This window comes from Cryptotermes secundus, unplaced genomic scaffold (genome assembly GCF_002891405.2).
Source record: "Cryptotermes secundus unplaced genomic scaffold, Csec_1.0 scaffold218, whole genome shotgun sequence".
Taxonomy (NCBI): Eukaryota; Metazoa; Arthropoda; class Insecta; order Blattodea; family Kalotermitidae; genus Cryptotermes; species Cryptotermes secundus.
In genome coordinates this window covers 59,339-82,498 of record NW_019733320.1, presented here as the reverse complement: position 1 = coordinate 82,498, position 23,160 = coordinate 59,339, and the positions used below count along the sequence as shown (strand labels likewise).

Below are 23,160 nucleotides of genomic sequence, written 5' to 3'. Positions count from 1 at the left end.
GTTGGTAGCTCTGATCCATGGTAGCAGGAAACCGAAATATAACACGGCAGTGATATACGGATTTTCATAGACCCTTAGATAAAGATGGGTAGTTTTGTACCGTCCAAAGTTTTCCCTGCTTTGAATAAAATGCAAAATTGTTCAGGAACGTTGTTCCGGACACGTTTACAGTTACATTTAATTTCGAAATGACCATAAAATTCCCCATAATTTGTAGTAAATAATTAGAACTTTACTTCCTTTGAGTTAATTTCAAAGAGTTTTGTCAAATAAAAAGCCCCTTCTTTCAATTAATATTCTTTGGTTCTTGACGTCATTTTCAAGGTTAGAAGCCATTGGCATACATCTGAGCAAAAATCGTGTAACGTGTATAAATTTGCTATGTTTAATATTAGTCTCGTTATTAAAATTTGATTTTGAAGTTGAAGAGAAGTTGAAATTTAAATAGGGTGCTGTTCCCAAAAAGTGTAATGGATTCCGCGGAAGGTGAAAATGAAGGTAAATCAGCAAAATGCCCGTATTACTTTTAGCCTTAAGGCAAAAATTAATGGGAAATGGAAACATAAAAGCTGAGAAAGTGAAACTCTTCTCTTTTGTTTGCTGGCTAAACGCCTTGTTTTCAGGAAATAAATGTTTTAAATCTCTTTTGTTTCGTGTATATGGGTAAATCGCGCATGTTACGTATAACATGGTGGAAAGAAATTGTGATATACTACAAAATGAAAATATAGCCTCTTGTTATTAGTTATACATGAAGTGAACCAATAGTATACAAACTGCAATAATATATTTCGTGGTATGTGCAAAATATGCAGTGGATAGTGTGTGAATTCACCTTGTACTTTTGCTTTGCATATATAGCACTTTTTCGCCCAATTAATTTTAGAAAGTAGTGTTGTAATCAGTTTATAAGTATGTTTCTCACGTAACTGATTAAAAAGTGCATATATTTTATTCTGCCCCTAGACTTTGTATTCTCATGTTGGATATAAAATTTTCTTGAATACGCACCGTAGATGTAATACGTGAGCATGATTTATATGAAGCTTCAGTATTCAGGATCACTGAAGAATTTTTAATTTCCGGAAACGAAGTTTGGAGGATAATGTAACATTTTAAACAATGTCGGACAACGTGAACAAATGACTTCATATATATGTATGAGGCCAAGAGGCTGTCGTTGCTGTGACATACCATTTATGATGTAATCATTGATAAGTGTTTGGCATTGCCATGTTAGATTTGCTGTTTGACACAGTAATTGGGGGTTAATTACATAAAAGGGCCTATTGATTAAATACATCATGTGCTAGTGGAGCACACATCCATATGTATGCTCATACAGACAGACGACGGTCCAAAAAAATGCTTTCTCATATCCAGAGGAGCTGAAAATTGTAAATCTGGCAAAATCTTGAGATCATGTTTTTTTTTACAATCACAGTACTCCTTAAAAAGTTAAAGAAAGAGAACATGGCTGACTGGGAAACCAAGAAAACATAAGTGTTTATGCATTCCCCACTGAACCAATTTGGAAAATGTCTGGGGGTGTACTCATCTTGGAGAATAAAAGTATCATGCAGATGCCTGAAATATCAAATACATGTGTACAAATTCTACATTATAATTTTTCTTCACAGAATTTACCAAATGTATTTTTATGACAAGTATGAAACGTGTATATGAAATAACTTTATTACTGATTACTAAAGATTTACCTTTAACAGCCTAGCGACACTGTATGGGTACGAGCAGTCCACGTGTGCGCACAGTGTTTTAAAATCTAATTTTAAGATAGAAATTCTTATTCTACTTACATTATTTTTGGGCACCCGCTTTATAAGTAGACAGTCTTCCCTCCTGCATCATCTCACTGAATGCAGAGTCCGACATCGCAATTCATGCACTTTGTCCGGATGTAACTCTGTTTCCCATGTGAAGAGCACACACGACACCTCGGTCTCGTATTAGAGGAAGTCGACCAGTGATGTCGAGTGGCCTCCTCTAATTGTAATGCTTATAAAACATCACAATTTCAACTATCCACCATGGCCTCATTTTGCATGGAAGAAGCCGAAATTGAGAGGCAGCTGATAAATGACACTGATTCAGACTGCGGTACAGACGACTCTGAAAGTGGCGAGGAAGCAAGGGGCTAGGCTTGAACGTTCTGGCAATGCGTGGCTAGTCCGAGATATACACAGTCAGAGTTTCTGAAGGACAAAGTACGATAAGACTTCAACCACACTGGTGCATACAGAAAGGTTCTGACGTGACTGGAGAATGTGCAATACAAACATAAACTTCCACCCCTTTTGCCAGATAAGACATAGTAAGATGGGATGTCAGCAGCATGCATTTATACTGCAGAAACTGTATGCATATTTGTGGACAGACGCTTGAAATTGGGAAAATATTTTTTTTTGGAATCAATGTAACAATTTTTACAGATTTTAAAATCTGTAAATTACAATATCTGATTCTATATTCTTTCTAGATAAAAGCAGTGTTTATTTCATTCATTTATCACAAAAATTGTAGAATTCACAGCATTTTCAGTTACAATGGCAGGCATATAAATTAACTCTGGCCTGCTGCCATTGCCAGAATTTAAATGGCCCGTCTTTAAAGGTTAATATGTTTGTGTTACCGAATTACATAGTATGTACATAATCTGTTCAGCCACTTCCATTCTCGTGTAAATGTCCATGTATGCTCACTAAAGAACTTAATGGTAAAAGTTATAATAATTAATATATGGTTAAACCTGTTTTTGAATTTGTATGAGATTTTGCATTTTCATAACATTCAGTAGTTATATCATCTTCTGGGTTATGAGACTGTGCTGTGGTCTGATAGTATGTTAGCAGTGTTTCAGAGGACTGTATTGCCTCCATCTTAATTGTATGTATGCCCTGAAGATGGAGGTTATCCATTCCTCCAAAACACTGGTAAACACTTGTCAGACTGCATGGTGTCATAACCCAGTAGGCCATAGATGAACTTTCACTGCTGTGAAAATCTCAAATTTCATATCTTAAAATTTGTTTTAATTGCGGTAGTGAAACTCTGATTCAGGTTAGAACTGAATGTGCTGGAGGATTTACATGGTTCTGAAAGCTGATAGTCATCTTATATGTTTCATTACAGGAAGTCCTTGGGGTAACTGCAGTCCAGGTGTAGAAGAAGAAAGAAAGGCGGTTCATCAAAAGATAGAAAAGAAAAATAATGTCTTGCCATTATGGGGCAATGAAAGGACAATGAACCTAAACCCAATGATTTTGACAAACATACAGTCTTCCCATTATTTTAAAGGTGACAAGATTCAGATATATTATTTTGTAGATGCTCGTTAAAATGACTAGTAGTTAATGCCATGGTGAACAGCCTTCTTTGAAGCTAGATAATTGTTCAGCTGATCAGCAATTCTCTGTTTTATTCTTAATTTATCCTAATGAATCTAGGTAATATACAAGCTCTCCGTATAGAGACGTGAAATCCTGACAGGATTCTCAAAGCAAATGCCATGATATTGGCTCAGACCATGACTACTGAGCAAGCTGCCTTAAGTATTAATTCTTATGACTTGTATTTGAGAGGTGCTCTCTTTGAATGTCAGCCGAGACACTGATTGTCCTGACTGAGGTTCTTCACGGTTTTCCTGAGTCCCTCCAGGTAAATTTCAGGGTAGTGCATCAAATTAGGCTACAGCCACATCCTTCCAAACCCTTTCTAATCCATTATTTGTTTATTCCTTACCATGTTTGCAGTAGATGGTCACTGTGCAAGGAGCAAACAGGGCCTGCCCCTTATCCATTCGTATCCCCTGCTATTCCACTCTGTTTAGTGTGAGATACTGCTAGCATCATTAAATAAATATAAATACCTCATGTGAGCGGGGCGTGCTGTATCGTAGTTGGTTGAGACACTATGTTACATGCCAGAAGGTCACACGTTCAATTCCCGGTGATGTCATGGGATTTTTCAATTGACCTAATCCTTCCAGCCACACTGTGACCCTGGTTTCAACTCAGCCTCTAACAGAAATGAGTACCAGGAATCTTCCTGTGGGGTAATGGGCGGTCGGCACGTAAGGCTGACAACCTCACTGCAGTCTGCGAGCCGATTGTCTAGAAAATGTGGGAACCTCAATGTCTCACAACCCTATGGGCCTCCATGGCCTGTTACAGGGATAGCTTTAACTTTACCTTTTCCTTTACCTAAGTAAATAAAAAGTCCATGCCTGCTTCCTTCCCAGTTCAGTATCCACTGATCATCCAATCATCATGCAGTATATAGTTTGAGCTACTGACAACATCGTTAAATAAGAAATAGGTATTGTAAAAGAAACACGGAGATTGTGAATTTGGTGGTTATGTAATTTTTTCCTCCATTTCATACCATGTGTTTTCTGTAAATGTTGTATTTGGACCATTCACCTTTTTAATCATAATATATGTGAAGTCAGTACACTGAATATAATGTAATTGTATATGCAATTCACCAATATATATATTTTTTTTATAAATTTTATTTCAGTGAACTTATATGAACTGAAAACTTACCATGAGGTGATAGACGAGATTTACTACAAAGTGACACACCTGGAGCCTTGGGAAAAAGGAAGTCGGAAGACTGCTGGACAAACAGGCATGTGCGGGGGAGTAAGTGTCTTTGTAACTGAGATGTAGAAATGATAAAATACGTTAAAATGTTTCTAAGTTGAAACTAGATGACTGAATTGCTGTATTTCCTCTGTACGTCCTCACGGCATGCTAATCTGTTTCATGTCTTTCGGTCTCATTGTGTTATTACATAAGGTTAAGGTAATCAGGAAGGACTGCAGTTGAATGGGACGCATTATGGAAACAAAAACAGCAAAGCACAAAAGGTCCACTTAGCATTAGTAAGGATGTGGTCCTCACAAGAGATGCAGTAATTGAATGCTTCAGAGGTATACATTTATCTTTAGCTTATGTTAAATTTTGAATTCCTTTGCAGCCTTGTTTATAATGGAAGGATATTTATTTGTTGGTTTATTCAGTTGTAAACTTTGAGTTAAGAGGTGACAAGATAGTTGAGAAGAGTGGAGTATCAGGAATGTGAGGGCTGACACCTGGTTAAGGTACTGTTCCAACAATTTTCTGGAGGGCAGAGGAAGACCATAGAAATTCTTTTGTCAGGATAGCAGGTCAAGATTTGAATTTTGAACCTCCTGATAATAAACAGGAGTGCTAACTGGTACATGGCGGTATTCAGAGAGATGTAAAAATTTAAAAGATATCAGTTTGATTTTGTCTGCAGTATGGTCTAGTAATTGTACTAGCCTATTTGAATGTTATGTTCTTCAGTACTGTCTTCTATTGCTGCCTGATAGGTCCGAGGTGTGGGTGCCGGAGGCATCGTTTCCACCGCCTTTTGCCTGCTGTACAAACTGTTTACTCTCAAGTTGACAAGAAAGCAGGTAAATGGGCTACTCACCCATCCAGATTCGCCTTATATTCGAGGTCTGGGTTTTATGTACATCAGGTAAGTTGCTGATGCAAGTTAGATCGAGCTCATGTGGATGAGGAGACAGATATCTAGTCTTCGTTATTGGTGGTGCAGCTCAAGCTCCAAACATGTATTGTTTATATATATATTAGTATTTTCACTGCCTTTCTGACAAACATTGTTAGTGTATTGAACAGGAATTTTATAGAATCCTAAGTTTTACATGAACGCAGAAGTTTAGCCAACACACAACAGTGCTTTCATATTAGCTACGTGAATTTATACTATAATTTCCTGGAATGTAATGTGTGTATCCTGGTAGAAATCTGTCATTGTTTTAGAAGAATGAGGTTTGAGACACCACTGACTAGCAGTTGTGCAGGAATGGAACAGATGGGCTTATTGTACAGACATTTGAGTTTAAGTAAATGGGAATATTTCTCAATTCAGAATTAATGTATCGTGTAAAATGGTGTCCTAAACTACCTGCTGTGGGCTATATTGGAATTTGTGCATCACACCATAGTAGGAATTGTCCTTGTGAGTTTAGCAGTTCAAGAGGCAGTAACTGTGAAGTTTGGTGCCACTTCGAATATAATACTATATAGTCACCCAACGTTTCAGAAGTGTCCTTCGAGGTAGATGAATAAACCAAAGATAGAGGCAGAAGTTTCCTTCAAAGTATCTACTGTCTACTAGTCTATATGATGTGACATCTGAGAAGACAGAACTCTTTAAGAATGATCCAGTATTACAAGGGAAATTTGGAAAGTAAAGATACAAGTCCAGTAAAAATACAAGGGAATTTTTTTTTGCCCTCATAAATGGCAGTGCTGCCATGTGAGATAGGAAGCACATGACAGGGCAGAGTTCACCGGCCACAGTCACAGCAATGTTGTGCTCACAGTGTGTGTTTAAAATGGCCCTGTCGATTCAAAATCCCACCAGATGTGAGGTTAATGCAGTAATTTGATTTCTTCATGCGAAAGAAGAAACTGCCGCTGAAATTCATGGCCAACTTGTCTTTACAGCCAAGATGTTATGAATAGGCAAAACATGGCAAAATGGTGTTGTGAATTTGAAGTGGGAAGAAGTGATGTTCATGATGAAATAGGAAGTGGAAGGCCGTCAGTTGTCACTTATGAAATCATCCAAAAAAAAACTGATGAAAATATTCATGCTGACAGACATTTATCCATTGATGAACTTTGTCAAGAACTGTTCTCCATGAAATGACATGTCTAAGAAAGCAGGCGGGATATTTCTGCAACGCTGGACTAAAAAATATCATTCCCAGGCTCACTAAGTTCATTTCGATCTATGGTGATAGTTGAAAAGTAGATAAAAGTGTGTTGTAAAAGTGCTACAAGTGAATCCAAAAAAAAATGCTTAAATATTTTCTGGACTTTGTATCATTACTTTCTGAATATCCTTTGTATAGTCATGTTTTCATATGTACAGACAGCCTTTACATCCATAACGTTGTTAGGCATACTTAAATTCAAAGTGTGTTGCATTTATAGTCTGGCAATTGATCCGTCTGTAGTGCAACAGTTGGTTCACACTTGTTGCATTATAGATAGATCAGTTGGCAGACTATAAGTGGAATCTCAATGCAACAGGATGCTTAAATCTAATATCAAAGTGTGTCGTATGTAAATACAAATAAACGTACTGCTATTATGAATGGACAAAGTATTTTTGTAGTAACATGTAACACCTACTGGAGAGTGCTAATGTGTTTGATCATCTTTCAAGTGAATGTGTGTGAACTTCAGGCTCCTGCAATGAGATTTTTGTGTGATTGCTGTGATTGTACCTTCCAATAGATTACAGCTGATTCCTCAAATTATCTCCCCCCCCACCTGACCCATCATTTGTAATCAGCCAACCGTTGACCAATTTGGGTCTTGAGATGACACTTTTGAATTGTATTTCGGAAGTGCCCAGTTCAAACCTTGATTGAGGGTAGTCTTCGTTCCTCCTCAGTCCCTCCAGGAAAGTGTTGATATAGTATTTTTAATTAGATGATGACTACTTTATTCCAAATCTTGTCCAACTAATGGAATATTTCTGCTCATTTAATGCTGTATAGTCTTAGTGACATTATTGTTAAATGCAGACAAACACACATAGTCATTCTATGAATTCAATTTGATGTAACTTTATAAAATGATAATGAAATGGAAGCCCTGAGCTTGATGTACAATTCTGTCACAGATCTTTGATAAAGTCAGATTGATGTTAAATTTTATTCACACATATCATGTGCAGATAATCACATCACAGATCACACATTTGATCCTTTTATCCTGAGCTGCTTATAGTATAGAAGTAATATTGATTTTTCTTGTAATCTGAAGCCTCCAGACTTACTGCAATTTGTAGAGCTCTTAGCAGGAAGAGTAGGTTTTTGGATCGTGTGAATTTGGCCATGATATAGCTATTACATTGGTGTGTTGACAGGTACACACAGCCTCCAGCCGATCTCTGGGACTGGTATGATGCGTACTTAGAAGATCCTGAGGTATGTAATGCAGCCTGCCCCATTCCTGCTCACCCCACCTCATCCTTATATTTTTAGGTCTAAATTATGTAGCCGCTAGCATCACCAGAGTATCTCAGAGAATGTGAGGAATGGATTTCTGTTTTCGTAATATTGCCAGTAAAGATGATAAAAAAGTAATATCTCCCTGTGACTGTGTCAGACTTTTGTCAATGCAAGTTTAACCCTCCTGCTGTTGAGTCAAGTAAAAAGGTAAAACTCCCTGTAACAGGCCATGGAGGCCCATAGGGTTGTGAGATGTCAAGGCTCCCAAATTTTCTAGACATTCAGCTCACAGATGGCGGTGAGGTCACCCTTACGCACCAGCCACCCTTTACCCCCCTAGGAAGATTCCTGGTACTCATTTCTGTTAGAGGCTGAGTTGACCCCAGGACCATAGTGCGGCTTGAAGGATTAGGTCAACTGAAAAATCCAGTGGCCTCATTGGGAATCAAACCTGTGACCTTCCAGCATGTAGCATAGTGCCTCAAGAAACTACACTACCACATGCCCCTTTTGAATCTAATACTAAGGCTATTTTATGCCATTTCATAAATCAGTAGCCTAAGACATGCAGAAGATATTAAAAATTGTACTTGCCTTTGCATCTGTTAACATGTAGGAAACAAGGCTGGAACCATATGCCAAATTTGGTCATTATAGATGCAGGAGGACCTGTCTCTTTAAATCAGTCAGCCCACTGATAAGTGGAAGTGGTAAGAACTGAAACCATGTAACATCCATACACCTTGTTAATGGCAGAAAGTATATTACTGTCACATTCTTACTACAAAGCGTTACTGGCTGCAGGAAAAGTAATGCTTGAATTGTATCATGTTGCATTTAAAATTGCCAAGGCTTTAAAAAGAGAATTTCTTGTTATTGCATTTAATCTTTATGCATATAGCCATTAAAATTTTCCTTCCAACTCTATCCCAGACCTAAACCTGAAGGCAAGGCTCAGACACACTTGGTAAGTAAAAATGAATATTTCTGTTTCATTCTAATTCACATTGATTTTCTGTAGTTTTGGGAGCTGACTCATTGATTTCATTTGGAACAGCCGAGTTGTTTCTTACTGTACCTGAATGCATATTGATATGCCTGTTCATGATATTGAGACTCACGCTTCTAATCTAAATTGCATAATTTGCTATATTAGTCTTGAATAGGGAGTTACATGATACTTTAGCAGAAGTTTCATGTTTGGTGACTTTCCCACCATGAAATTACTCTGCTTCACATTGTGCAGTGTAGTGCATAGTGCTGGCATTATGTTGTTACTGCTCTGTTAACATCCTTAAACCGCTAAATGGGTGTTGTTAGTTTGAAATTTTATTTCATCATTTGATATAGAATGAATTTGGGAATGGCTTTTTTTTTTTTTTTTACTGTACTGAGGTTATGCAAAAGTCCATCAAGGTATAGTTAATCTTTGTGTCTGCATTTACAACATAATACTTTTTTTACATGACTTGTTCAGGAAACTGTTTCTGCACAAATAAATTAAATATTCAGTAATATCCAATTAATTTCAAAATTAATTACATGAAATAAACGCAATTGTTATGTGAGAAGATTTCTGGCAGAGAAAAAATGTGATCGTCAGTATATATTTCAAGCACAGTCACACCAAATTAGATGCTGTTATGCAAGAAGGAATGAAAGTCAAAATACTCCTCTTCAGATGCAGCAGTTTTTAGGAAATTGTGAAGTATAAAATTATGCTACATCCTTATCTTACAATTAAGAGTTGCAATCTGCAGTATATGATGTTTTTCATAATTAAAATGCATATTATTGAACCATGGCTTGCCACACAGAACCAAAAAATTCAAAATTTGTTGGTTGGTGCTCATTTCAAAAACTGTATCCGGTTGAGATACGTTTATGATTCACGTTTTGGATGTGATTTTTTTCAACCACAGGTGAGGAACTGGAAGTTTCATGCATGTAATGTTGATAAGGATGTTTTCTCAGCAGCTTTGCCAGAGTTATATGTTTGTGAATGTAATAGCCGTTCCGTGTTCCGACAGGATCCAAGGCCTGCTACGTGCTAAGACTTGCGGAGTGCAACTTTTGTGCTTCGAAGCTTGTTTGACTGCAAGTACTAAGACGTATTTTGTTCTTGATGCATCTCTTAGAGACTAAGTTTGGAGGAAACTTTGGTTTATTGGGCTCTTATACCATTTATACTATAAAATAATGAATTGAATCACATTTTGAGTTTGAGAAAATATCACTATTCACATGTGTGCAAAAGAGCCTGGTAAACTGAAGTGGAAACTATTTTATACTAAAGTGTTAAAGGAAACACATTCTAGACATGCCCCTGGCCATTGGTTTCCTCCTTATGGTGTACCTTGTTAATCTAATCGCTTCCTGCTTGTCCCAGACCAAGTCATTGCTGTTTGCTATGTGTACAAGGCAGCAGTGACTGTCATTCAGTAGTTTCAGTGATGTACATAACGAACAGTGGCTTTGTTTTCATATGTATTTGGTCCAACTAGGTAGAATGTTTGAGAAAGAATTATGTGTAACTCATAGCTTCAGACATATATCACACATTGGTTCAAATTTCATATGTAATATTATGTCTGATTAATTGAGAGATGTTTCAGATAATCATAAAATTAAATTATATGAATAAACCTAATGTGGGCGCCATAGCTCAAGCGTTTAGTTGCTGGCTTCCCATCGCGGCGGCCTGGGTTCAATCCCGGGTCTGGTCAAGTGGGATTTGTGGTGGACAAAGTGACGCTGGGGCAGGTTTTCTCCGAGTATTTTGGTTTCCCCCTCCAATCTTCATTCCACCAATTGCTCCACAATCACCCTCACCTATCATCTTGGGCTGGTACAATAGATCAGAAGTGGCCGCAGTACAAGGGGCTTAGTCCCACCCCACTAGCAATTAAAAAACCCAATGTGGAATTCAAAATTGAAACTTAATTTTACCCATTAAGCGCCTTCTGTTACAGCAGGTCTGTGCTTATCACAGTCTTCTTGTTATCTAGTATAGTTTTCTTTCTTTCTCTCCCCCCCCCTCCCATATATAATGTGAGTTCATATCTCATATCCATATTTTTTGTCCGGCATTGTAAAACATAGTTCATAGTCCTTTGTATTTGGGAGACTTTAAAATTTTTCAGAATTAATTGGCTGAAATGCAACATGAGCGTTTGTGAGTGAGTCTAATGAAAATCATCTGAGAGCATTGCACATTTTAATCTATTCAAAACTATTATCATTTTGAAGAAAGCAGTCTTCTGGGATTTGGCACCGTGTATATGTGGTGTTAACCGACGTTTCGGAGGAACGTATCGCCCCCATCTTCAGGGTTGAAGAAAAAGTATAAGTAAATCTGCAAGCGACAACACCGTGAGACACGGTAAAGCAGACTTTCACCACACATGTTCTTAGCAGATTTGTGTGTTTCTTAAGAATGTTTAACCAAGAAGATTTTGTCTTCTGGGATATATTTCCATTAGTCCATTGAAAGTCTCACCTGATATTTTGGAGGAACAAAATATTGGATCACTTTCAATGGACTACAAGGTGTTATATCCCGGAAGATAGAACTCATCATAACCACTGTTGTGAGAACCTCAGATCTTACATGTTTAACAATGTTTGTTATTGTTTTGTAGCTGTTATAAGTAGCTTACAAAGTTGGTTAAACAACCTTGAAGATTTCAGAATTCTACCAGAACATGTGTGATAAAAATGATCATTGTGTTGACTAGATTAAAACCTGCAGCTGTACCACAGGGTTTTGTTAAACTCACTTGGGACTGAAAGATACGGTATTAATTATGACATCTTTTAAAACTGTGCAAATTCAGTATTACCCCTGCTAATAAAATTCTCCCAAAACTACACCTCAGCTGTCTAACAGATACTAATATCTGGCAGTGTTTATTTTGTGCTCTTTGATGTAGGAATTAAATCTTTAATGTAGTTCAGATTTATTTCGTAAAATTTGTAAATGAAAGAAATGGAACTTTTAAAGCCAGATGGGTACTTGAGTGTTAGTAGCTGGGGTTTTAGCTAATAGATCTTTGTTCTGATATACAGCAGTGTTGAAACAAATGGTGTCTGTAGAAGCCAGAAAATCTCAGTCGTATGTGTAATATATTGTCATTGTCATATAAGAATTGGACTAAATTTGTTAAAGCCTTGTGTCCTGCACATTAAAGTAAGAACTCAGACACACATAGAAATAAATTGAGGAACATATTGGTACATAAGATTTTTGTTGAAATTTGCAACATTTTATTTTTACAATTTAATTTTTGTTAAAGATTTCACACTTTGCGATTTTCAGTGACTCGCTCTATGTATATCAGTAACTTGAATCAGAAGAAGCTCTTACTTCCATAGAATATGACCCCCCCTACATATATCCTCTTTCGTATAATTACAATTCCCTGAAATTGTAGATGTCCAGATCTTTCACCTTTTCTCCAAAAATTCTGGGTATTGTACAGCTTTTTTTTTTTGTACCATGTGACTTCCGTTGTACTGTTTATGACATTACTAACATGAGGCTGTGATTGTGTTGCCTCAAGAAAACTGTAATGGATTTCACAGTTCTCTGATGTCATATATATAGCTGGGTAAAAAAATGGTAAAGTTGTCCCTGTGCTTAAATAATTAAGCACTACCCCATGAGGATGTATGGGGAATGGGTGTATAGATCCATATTTTCTTGATCTCTGCACTAGTTGGAGGTGAGTGGTCAGCTTCATGCTCCAGCTGTTTTACTCCTGGGGAAAGAGCTCCTGGTACCCATTCGATATGAGGCTGGGTGGCCCCCAGGGCCAGTGTGGACATGGAGAGAGAAAATTCTTGGCCTGCTTGGACTTGAACTCCAACCCATCAGTTGTGTAGCTCATAGCCATTTAGTATACTGATTATGCTATCCCAAGTTGAGTAAATGATAAAAGTGGAAAGAAAAAATAAAATTTGTTTTGTTCTTATCAGTAGCTTACATGATTGAAGATGTTGCTGCAACATTAGTTGGCAGAGTCCGCTGTAGATATTTTTTTCTGTGTGTGTCTGAACAGATAGCTGCTTTTGAAGTTTTAACTTGTGGCATTACATGCCACAAACCCATGGATATGTTGCACAGTACTGTATTCATATGGCCGTCCTGATATACACTGCTGTATACTAGTGTGCATCTCACTTACCTTGACTATGTATATAGTATTTCACAGACAATTATGTTTCATTTATTTCATTGCAGGAAATGGATGTGAAGGCTGGAGGTGGTCAGGTGATGACAATTGGTGAAATGCTTCGTGCATTCCTAACCAAACTAGAGTGGTTCTCCTCGCTGTTTCCTCGGATACCCGTCCCGATTCAGCAGAAGCTAGAGAAAAAACTGAATGAGCGCTTCCCGCCAGTGGTTGCTCCGTTGCGCCAGCCAAAACCCGTGTTGCAGCAGCCACAGCCAGCTAAGGAGGCTCGTCACATTCCAGATGAAGAAGTGTCATTTGGTGAAGCTGAACGTTTCTCTCGCTTGCGCAGAGCAGATGGAGTAGGAGGCACAAATGCGGCATTACCAGGCCGTGGTGCAGAGAGAGATCGTCGGCGAACTCCAGACAGAGATCTTAGGAGAGGTCACAGTTCAGAAGTGTCTCATAGTCGTGGTTATAGCAAAGAGAAGAGGGCTTACAGCAAGGATAAGAGTCCAGCCCAATGCAAGAGCCCTGTCCGACATAAGAGTCGAGACAGAAGTCCAGTTCGCTATAGAGAGAGGAGCAGAGGAAGAAGTCCAGCACGCAGAGACAGAAGCCCACGTCATAAAGACAGAGAATACAGACAGAAGTCAAGAGACCGCAAGGATAGGTAGGTAAAGTATCTCGCTTGTTTATCCAGTTATGGAAGTCATACTGCCAAAACAGTGACATTGTCATACAATTACATGTGTTCAAGAAGCTGATATATATAGAAGATTCTGACTTTCTGGGCTTTGATGCCATGTAGTCTGGTAGATTGCTGTTAATGCTGGGGGAGGGGGAACCTACTCACTTCACCGGTAGGGTAGGAGTGTGTAGGGTGATGAATTGGCTCACTTGTCCAGGCAGTTTGAGAAGAATGTGGTCACTGGAACCCACTAGTGGGGGGGGTTATCAAATGGGACCCAGTCTGGACCACAGGGAACAGCAGGTGAGAAAACTGCCCTTTAAGTGGCATGCTATATTTTCTATTGCAGGAAGGAAATGGAATTATGAGAGGGCCAACTTTCAGCAACATTCCATTTCCTTTCTATGACAAAAGGTTCATACATAGTCTTTACAGTGCCCTGAATGTGCTCCATTCCCTTATACTGTTCCATGAGCCTGAGTGACCACTTCTTTGCAAGGTGCCTATATTGTTGGGCCTGTATCTCTCCTTGCACATTTCAACCCTGAAGACTGAGGGAGCACATTCCTCCAAAACATCAGTGTCTGCCCACAAGACTACATGGTGTCACAATGCAGAAGAGCACAGTGTGATTTATCACTGCCATAAAAACCTCAAAACATGTATTTCTTCACATAGACATTTTCCCCACTTCACATGTTAGACTCATATCCTGGTCCTTACAGTTCCAGATTGAGAGTGATAAGTCCAGTTCTTGTTTAAAATGACTTGAAGTTTGTTTCCATAACTTACATAGTTTTCCAAACATTGTTTTGTATAACCTCTGCTTTGTCCAAGAGAAGGAGCATTAATTTTGAAGGTTTCTTGGTTTGTGGAACACTTTGCTGGGGTATGTGTACCTCATGCGCAGCTCATAACATTCACTGTTAGGAAGCTCTCACTACTGTCAGATGTGCTGTATCAGTAGCTCACATACCAATGCATTGTGTGGTGTGTAACTATAAACTTAACACTTTGCAGACTGGTCGCATAATATTATGCTTTTCGCTTTTAAACGTGGTGGACCCATTGCATAATATTATGATTTTAGGACACGTTATGTTGCAACACGCTATACCTTGCTCTGGCGCCATGCAGATGCATAACTGATGCGTAATAGACCTCCTGAATGTTTGCTTAGTAGTCAGTAACATGACCTGGCTGTTTTCCTATCCCACTCCAAAGGAAAATGCCTTTGTCTTCAAGCTGTATATACCAGGCAGTAAGTTAGAAGTGCAATATGGATCAAGGACGAAATCAGTTGAAGATCAAGCGATCTCTCAGAGAACAAGAAATATCTGACTTGTTCTCCGATGAGCTATCGGACGTGCCTTGTGAGACATGTAGTGATGGTGACTCAGACAGTGGCAGTGACTGGGGACAACAAAGAATAGTGGCCAGGGACAGTAAAAGTGACAGTAGCTCTGACGAAAATACGGGTAGTAACATTGCGGGGACAGCCACATGGGGAAAAGTAGGCAAAACGCCTACTTTGGGACAGTTTACTGGAAATCTGGGGTTGAAACAAATTCCATCGGACCCAACACAAGTGTCTCAAGTAGCAGAACTGTTTTTTGGAGATATTGACATGTTATGTCAGGAAACTAACAGATACTATCCTCAACACCGTGAAGAGTATGACAGAAGTTATATAAGGTGGTGAAGCGGGTGGATGTCACTTCAGCAGAAATGAAAAAAATTTTGCAGTAATCTTTCTAATGGGCCATACAAGGAGGGATAATCTAAAAGAGTATTGGTCAACAGATCCATTTTTAGAAATTCCCATTTTCAGCAAACTAATGAGCCGTAAGAGATTTGAACAAATTTGGTGGTGTTTACATTTCAATAATAATGAACTGCAACCACAGTCAACAAGCAGGCTTTTCAAAATTCAGCCCTTATTAAACTTTTTCATTCAGAAATTTCAGGCAGTTTATAAGCCAAACCAACAACTGTCTTTGGACATATCTGTGATTCCTTGGAGGGGAAGCCTTCGTATGTGAACATATAATCCTGGGAAACTTACAAAGTATGGTGTACTTGTTCATGTAGTTACTGAAAGCACTTCAGGCTATATTGGAAATTTAGAAAGTTATTCTGGCGAAGGAAAGAAATTACAAGAAACTGTTGTTTCCATTCTGGAACCCTATCTTGATCAAAATTACCATGTCTATGAAGACAATTATTATAACAGTGTGGTAACTGCAGAATACATTCTTTCAAGAAAAGTACGTGTTTGTGGAACAGTTAGGGTGAACAGAGGCCTTCCTCCAGATCTGAAAGAGGAATGTAAATCCCTGAAACATTGTGAAACCAAATTCAAGAGGAAGGGGGATATTCTTCTTCAGTCCTGGAGAGATACTCATGTTGTGAATATGATTTCCACAATTCACAATTCGAGCATGGTTGATGTTCAAAGGAGACATGGACAAGTAAAGAAGCCTATTTGTATTTCTGAGTATAATATGTTCATGAAGGGAGTTGATAGAGCCGATCAGTACTTGGCCTATTATTCTCTTCCTAGGAAAACAATAAGGTGGACAAAGAAAGTTGCCTTGTGGCTTATAAATTGTGCCATTTTCAATTCATTTTTGGTTTACAAAAATCTAAACCCTGATTCGAAATTCATATACAAAGCATTTCTGATGAATGTGGCAAAGGCCTGGGCTACAGACCAGATGGTGACGGCAGAACCAGAGTCAGACACATACTTAGTGTAACTGGGCCCATCAACTCCCACCCCACGCAGGCCTCACGTGGACCCCCCTGAGGGACTCTGAGGTGATATGCGGAAACACCCTCTTGAAAATTGTGAAGCGTGAACGTTCCAAGGGGAAGCATCCTTCTAGGCAATGCCATGTATGCACAGTTCACAAAAAAAGGAGTATGACTGTCTACATTTGCAAGTTCTGTGTCACAAAGGGGAATGTTTCCAGAAATAGCACACTCTCAAGCACTTCTAGGAGCATTGGTAAGTGTTCTCCAAAAATTTTAGTTCATAAAATTAATTAGGAAATTTTATATTAATTTTTAAAGTGAACAGTGCATAAGTTAGGGTAGTAGGTTTAAAAATGCCGGTCCCCAGGGTAATTTAAATATTTAAATTGCCGGTCCACAAAGTGTTAAGAATCAGTGAAGAATATATGTACATTACTGCCAAGTTGGATGGACACCTTATCTAATCAGATATAGAACAGTGAATTCCAAACTGTATTCGATGAATTCTTAGGCGATAATCTTCACAAGTGACAGATTTTATTATGAATTCTAATATAGTTCAAAAAATGCTTTCCCTTGAACTCACTGGGGGCTTTTTTGATTGAAGAATGTTCAAGAGCTAAACTATGCAATGTGCAGGCCACAGTATTTCTATGAAACTGTATTTGTAGATATAGTATATATCTATCTATCAGGTACCTGGAAATTTATGCCTATGGATTCCACCTTGCAGTTTCTTGATGGGTATTGAGATGAAAATACTCCTGATAAAAGTCTTACCCAAATGCTGTTATGGGGAACACATATCACTTTGCCATATATTCCTGAGCTCTGTAGTAAATGTAGGTGACTGGTCATCTTCGCAGCCTATCCAGTGTACCTATCCCGGGAGAGAGCATCTGGTACATATTGTATGGGACGCTTGGTGCAGCCTGTAGTTGGTCTTGGTGCTATGGAGAAGAGAAGAAGTCTCTTTTCCATGTAGGGGATCAAATCCCTGTTCCTCAGTTGTTCGGCCGTGAGCCTAGTCACTATACCACCTGAGCTGTCCAGGCACAAAGTTAGTGTTGTGACCTCAGTTTGGGGATTCCTGGCTTTATATTGAGCATTGTTTGAGAGCAGTAAGAAGGTCAGGGAGTGGGCTGTGCTTATTAGAGCTCATGCGTATTTCAGCTCAGGACACAGACACAGAACACCAGATGATTTCGCAGATGAGCTTAGGCGAGAAAAAGAGCGCCAGAAACGGGAGAAAGATAGAGATAAGGAACGAGAAAAGGACAGATTCAAATCCAAGTAAGTGAATATGAAGAAGCAGAATTTCGTTATATTTCTGGAGGAGTATTTCATATAACTTCCAGATTATCAAGTGTTTCCCTGAGGTGGGATCACATTCCTGTTGTCCATTTATGTCCCGGGATAAATTCACTCTTATTATGATTTCCCTTGGTGTTGAAACCAGATGTTCACCAAAGGAATATGTTCACTTTAATTGAAATATTTGTGACAGACTAATGACATGTAAGAAGATAAGCTTTACCACAGAATGTAATTAAAAAATAATAGTGAATACACAGTGAGGATGGTCATTATGTTCATCTTGGAATATAAATGGATAATTGCGAAGAGAATAGGTGGTTTGGCACATGTGTTGTCCATGACACAACCAGTCTTGTTTGAGGTAATCAGCCTTTCTTATGACTGTGATACATGTTCATCCCCCATGATATGAGGGAGAAAGTGGTTCATAATTTGTTCGTTGTTTGCATGTTTGATTGAGTGATATATACAGGGTGTTTCACGACTTTAGGGCATAAGTGCAGGAGGTGATTTCCTATGTCTTTGTGATCAAAAAAGTTCATATAAACATATGTCCGATTTTGGACAGTTAATGGAGTTATGACCATTTTAAACTTGGAATAGAAGGTAACGATTACCGACAATAAACGGAACAAAATAATAAACCAGCAGAATACATGATACATTTAAAGTATGAATGTAAAGTTAACTTCGTGAAATTACCTTTAATTTGAATTTATTGATGCTTAAAGATGATTTTCGAAAATGCCACCGCCGGCCGCAACGCAGGCTGCCGCTCGGTTGTGAACTGCGCCGGACATACCAACCCTCCCCGCCTTAGGTGCATCTCAAGTGTTGAGATAATGAGAGCGCTCTGTCTGTAGCTGGCTAAAAATAGCGACCTGCCACTGGACAGACGCGGTTCACACGAGGGCGTGTATGGGAATGAAAAAACGGTCATAACACTGTAGCCGTCCAAAATCGGACACATGTTTATATGAACTTTTTTGATCACAAAGGCCTAGGAAATCACCTCCTGCAGTTATGCCCTAAAGTCGTGAAACACCCTGTATCTCAAACCACCTGGTCATTTAATCCATTGATTTATTTTTGTGGCTTCATAATTCTCCTTTTATCTCGTATTTTTAGAGTTAATTTTAGGAACTAACTTGCAGAGAAATTATGACATTTTATAAACGTCCTCCCCTCCTCCTCTTGGCAGTATCTCCATTTTTTTCAGGTCAATGGACAGAAACTCTCTTTTCCATTTTTTATTTTTTTTTCAACTGTTTCCTCCTCGTGTCTCCTCTATAACCTAATCCATTCCTTTAAATTTTAATTCTGATAACTTTCTTGGCACTGTTATGCTATCCATTCTTTTAACAAGACCAAATTGTTATAACCTTAATCATTTGGAACACTAAAATGCAAAATTTCAATGTCAGATTATTGCAGAATTTGTCATTGAAGTTAAGTAACTTTCCTATCTTTCCAGTTAATTTCATTTGCTTTCTTTTTCAGGCACAGACACAACAGGAGCTGAGGCATAGTTGCTTGCATAGCACAGTTTTAAGTATCAGGACAAGATGGTGATTTATGGCCTTTCATTTTATTTGATGCCAGAAAACATATTAAATTTGTTGAGCTGAAATTAACATAAAGCCATAGTAAGAAAATAAAATGACAGAATTTCAAAATAAGTTTTAAGCAATGCATTCCTTACCCCATAGATTTTTTTTTTGTGGTCAGTTGAATTTTTTTAAAATTTCATCTCATAAGTCAAGGTATGGAATATCTGTACCTTGGGAGGCTAGAGAACTGCATGGAGGTATAACTTACGAGTGAGAGAAAGTGTCTGAGGCGTAGCCATGAACCGAACTGATGCTATGGAAACATGTAAGTCTTCCACTGGTACATAGTGCAGACTGTAAGATAGTCCTGTAGAGCTGAGGCAGGTCTGAATTATCTTCTACATGCAGAATATTCAGGAGACGAAGGGATATGAACATTCCTTAGTCTTCATTTTAGTAAGGGCTCTACTCTTTATTGAGAAGTTTATGTTAGTGTTTTCTTGTAACATGTTTAGAATTAGAACTGTAGTACTTCGAATTACCAGCATTGGTTTCTGCTTTGTTTCATGAGATGGACAAGACAAGCCAATTTTATTTCAAACTGAATTATGTAGCATGAGTTCCAAACATAATGATATTTCAGTTCTTTGTTATGTAAGTTAATATCTAAAGGCAGAATGCTTAACATTTCTTTTTCACAGTAAATGTGTAGTGAATTTATACATATTGTAATGTGTTTGGCTACTGAAGACGCCGTTCAGATTGTTAATTTGTTTTTATCAACAATCTACATGTCGTAACTACAACTGATTATAACACTTGCTGATTTACACAATTTACAAACCCTACACACTAATCTCTTCACTCTTATCTTCAGTAGTCTTCACTTATTTACAGTATAACACGGGAGTTGAACAAGTGTCACTAAATACACACTCCCAGTACACAGTGCCTTCTCAGTTATCACAACTATCACTGATTATCACACATAAAATATTCTAATCATGCATTCAGTTCTTCCCGCGGCTGTCTTGCACTCACTCCGAGAACTGACCGACTGGCTTCTCTTCTGCCGAATACTCATTCCTTAGTCAAAGTCACATTGCGACTGACGATCAGTTAGTAAGTCTTGGTGTCGAGCCCCATCTGGGGTCATGACCAGGTATTAATTATTACCGTTTGATAGTTACGGTCTTATTTCTGTGGGGCACCCTCTGTGATGAGAGGATGGGTGTGTCTTTTGTATTTGCTGCTGGCCCTTGCCAGCGCAGAGTCAGATTTGAGACTTCCCTTTTTGTCGCCTCCTACAACTTGCAGGGTCATGGTGGAGGTATTCAACCCTGCCTCCACACGGGGTTCATTCCCTAGTTATTCCAGTTTCTCTTATAAACCCTCAGTCGGACAGGCGGAAAACTCAGCTTGCTTCACAGTTGTGTGACCGCCGTGTTTACGGAGGCATTTGCTTGGCAGTGCTGCTGAGTTTTTTACTGCTGCATAGCAACCAGTGCGGTTTGGCTCAGCTCAGCACAGCACGGCACAGAGAAACGCCGCTTTCTTTAGTGTTGCATAACTTTGTTCCACTGTTGCGTAACTTGGCAACCTACCATTTGTCAGGAGTCTGTCTCATTGGTAACTTGTTCCACATCCCATTGCCCAACAGCGGTTTGACATGTCACAATATATTTGGTAAAACACTTATCAACTGGATGAAGAAGTTGTGGGATTATCAGCATAGAATCACAGGCACCAAGATTAAGAATGTATATTGATGTGTAATGATTTCAATGAAAATGTGTCTTGTAGCACCATTTTCATTTTGAGTTGTTTTGCTGTTGAAAAATTGTATCCAACTTGCCATGGATACATGAAAACAGCAGGTGCTGTTTTTTTAAAAATACAACTTCACGTGGAAAGGTTTAAGCTGTAGGTCATCTTGGTGGTCATTATTCTTACTGTTCATTAAAGGTAGTGCAGTATGCCTCATGGGTTCTCCTACCCTCAGAAATGTAATGTTTGACTTTCATGGCATTCAGAAAGTCAGTAGGAAACCAAAAGTATGTTATATGGTAGTCCCATTCTTGGATTTTACCCCAAGGTTGAAATATAGAGTGCATCAGCAGATGCTCAACTTCTGACTTTTAAGAAGTTGTTGGTACACATCACTTTCCACTGGTATGCATACTGGTGCATACCAGTGAAAAGTGAGAGCACTGGTAGGATATTAGTGAAAGTATTTGCCATGAACAATGACAGGCTTTAAGTACATAGATCTATAGGGCAAGGTAACTACTTTCATGTTGCAACTGTTGGTGGCATCAAATGAAATAAATTGTCCAAATATTCAGCATTGTTAGCCTGGACTGTATAACATCTGCATGTGAAAAATGGTTATGGATTGTTCATTCTGAGTCTTGCCTCAGGTTCAAGGAGTGTAACATTGTTAACAGATACTCCAACAGACAGTGAATTGTTTTTATCATGTGGTGGGTAAGTGAGTGTGTGTTAATTTGATATGCATAAGAGTGAAACAAGTCCATTGCATAGCAAATCAATAAAAATAAAAGTATAGCGAACATGTGCATGGAACTCTTCCATTCTCATGGACATTTTTCATGTCATATTTAATACATTTTTGTGTGCAAATCATAGAGTGGTTGAATTGTGAGTGTTAGCTATTTAAAATGAAAAGAAAGTGTTAAAATGTTTTAGAATAAGTTTTGTCAGAACTGTTTTGTATTGACCAAAATTTAAACGAGCATTGTGTATATCATATTCCGTCTGTATTGTGAGACCAACTTTAAGATGATGGTTAGTTGGAAAGTGTAAAACCTTAATGTGAGTTTTGTGCTGTCGATTATATACAGTGTTTATTGCTCTCAGCTGATAAAGTATAAGTCAGTCTCAGAAAATGAAAATTGTATGTTCTGAATGTAACAAGGACATTGGTTAGTTGGTTAGTTTACTTGAAAATTATAAAAAATATTGTAATATGGAATGAATGTTGCAGAAGAAGGTTATGAATTTGTCCCAGTATTATTACAGAGAATATTTCTCTCCATGCTTTACATACCAAACACATCAGCTTGAAATCATGCAAACTATAAATAAATAAAATGCATAGAAGAGAATAAGATTGCCATCTGTTGGTGACAAGACAATATAAGTACAGACTTAAATGTGAACTTTAAAAATGTTTTGGAGATGTGGCACTGCTGTTTGGACAGAGCGGCTGACCACATCTCAGAGGCAGTGTTAGTTGATAGTGGGTTAACATGGAAGAGGGATGGTAATGTATGACTATTGAATATTGTTAAAAACTTGCTTTAATGGAAGTCACGGTAGCATGGAAACTTAGGTTTGTTGTGAATGTGGATTAAAGATATTTGCAGGAAATGAAATGTCATTAACTGGCTGAAGGAGAAATATTTTTTCTGTGTGTGTATCTTAAGAATGGAATTAGTTATAGGAAAATATAGATTTGACCAGTAATATTTTTATCTTAACATTTATTTTGCATGCATTATATTTTATACAAGTTAGATGTACTGGTCAGAGTTCCTGGCTACAGGTCCAGAGGTCCTGGGTTCGATTCCCGCGCTACCAGATTTTCTGAGAAGTTGTCTGTAA

The 23,160-nt window shown here is 38.2% G+C and overlaps 1 protein-coding gene across 4 annotated transcripts; it reads left to right on the top strand.

Moving 5' to 3' along the window:
* Positions 1–284: 284 nt before the first annotated feature.
* LOC111867920 (pre-mRNA-splicing factor 38B) lies at positions 285–19,627 on the top strand. 4 transcript variants are annotated; one of them, XM_023858142.2, is made up of 8 exons: positions 287–498; positions 3,151–3,315; positions 4,540–4,664; positions 5,378–5,529; positions 7,960–8,020; positions 13,287–13,891; positions 17,840–17,959; positions 19,484–19,627. In XM_023858142.2, exons 1-8 carry the CDS (start codon positions 471–473, stop codon positions 19,503–19,505), a joined length of 1,278 nt encoding a protein of 425 aa, XP_023713910.1. In that variant the 5' UTR covers positions 287–470; the 3' UTR covers positions 19,506–19,627. The 4 variants fall into 4 exon arrangements, with proteins under 4 accessions (XP_023713913.1, XP_023713912.1, XP_023713911.1 ...); XM_023858145.2 differs by lacking the exon at positions 17,840–17,959 and having other exon boundaries at positions 285–498; positions 13,287–13,895; XM_023858144.2 differs by lacking the exon at positions 19,484–19,627 and having other exon boundaries at positions 285–498; positions 13,287–13,895; positions 17,840–17,924.
* The last annotated feature ends 3,533 nt before the right edge of the window (positions 19,628–23,160 follow it).

Coding starts and splice junctions, on each gene's coding strand:
- LOC111867920 (XM_023858142.2), top strand. CDS start 471: ATGGATTCCGCGGAAGGTGAAAATGAAG. Junction 499..3,150: donor CGCGGAAGGTGAAAATGAAG/GTAAATCAGCAA, acceptor GTTTCATTACAG/GAAGTCCTTGGGGTAACTGC. Junction 4,665..5,377: donor AAACAGGCATGTGCGGGGGA/GTAAGTGTCTTT, acceptor GCTGCCTGATAG/GTCCGAGGTGTGGGTGCCGG.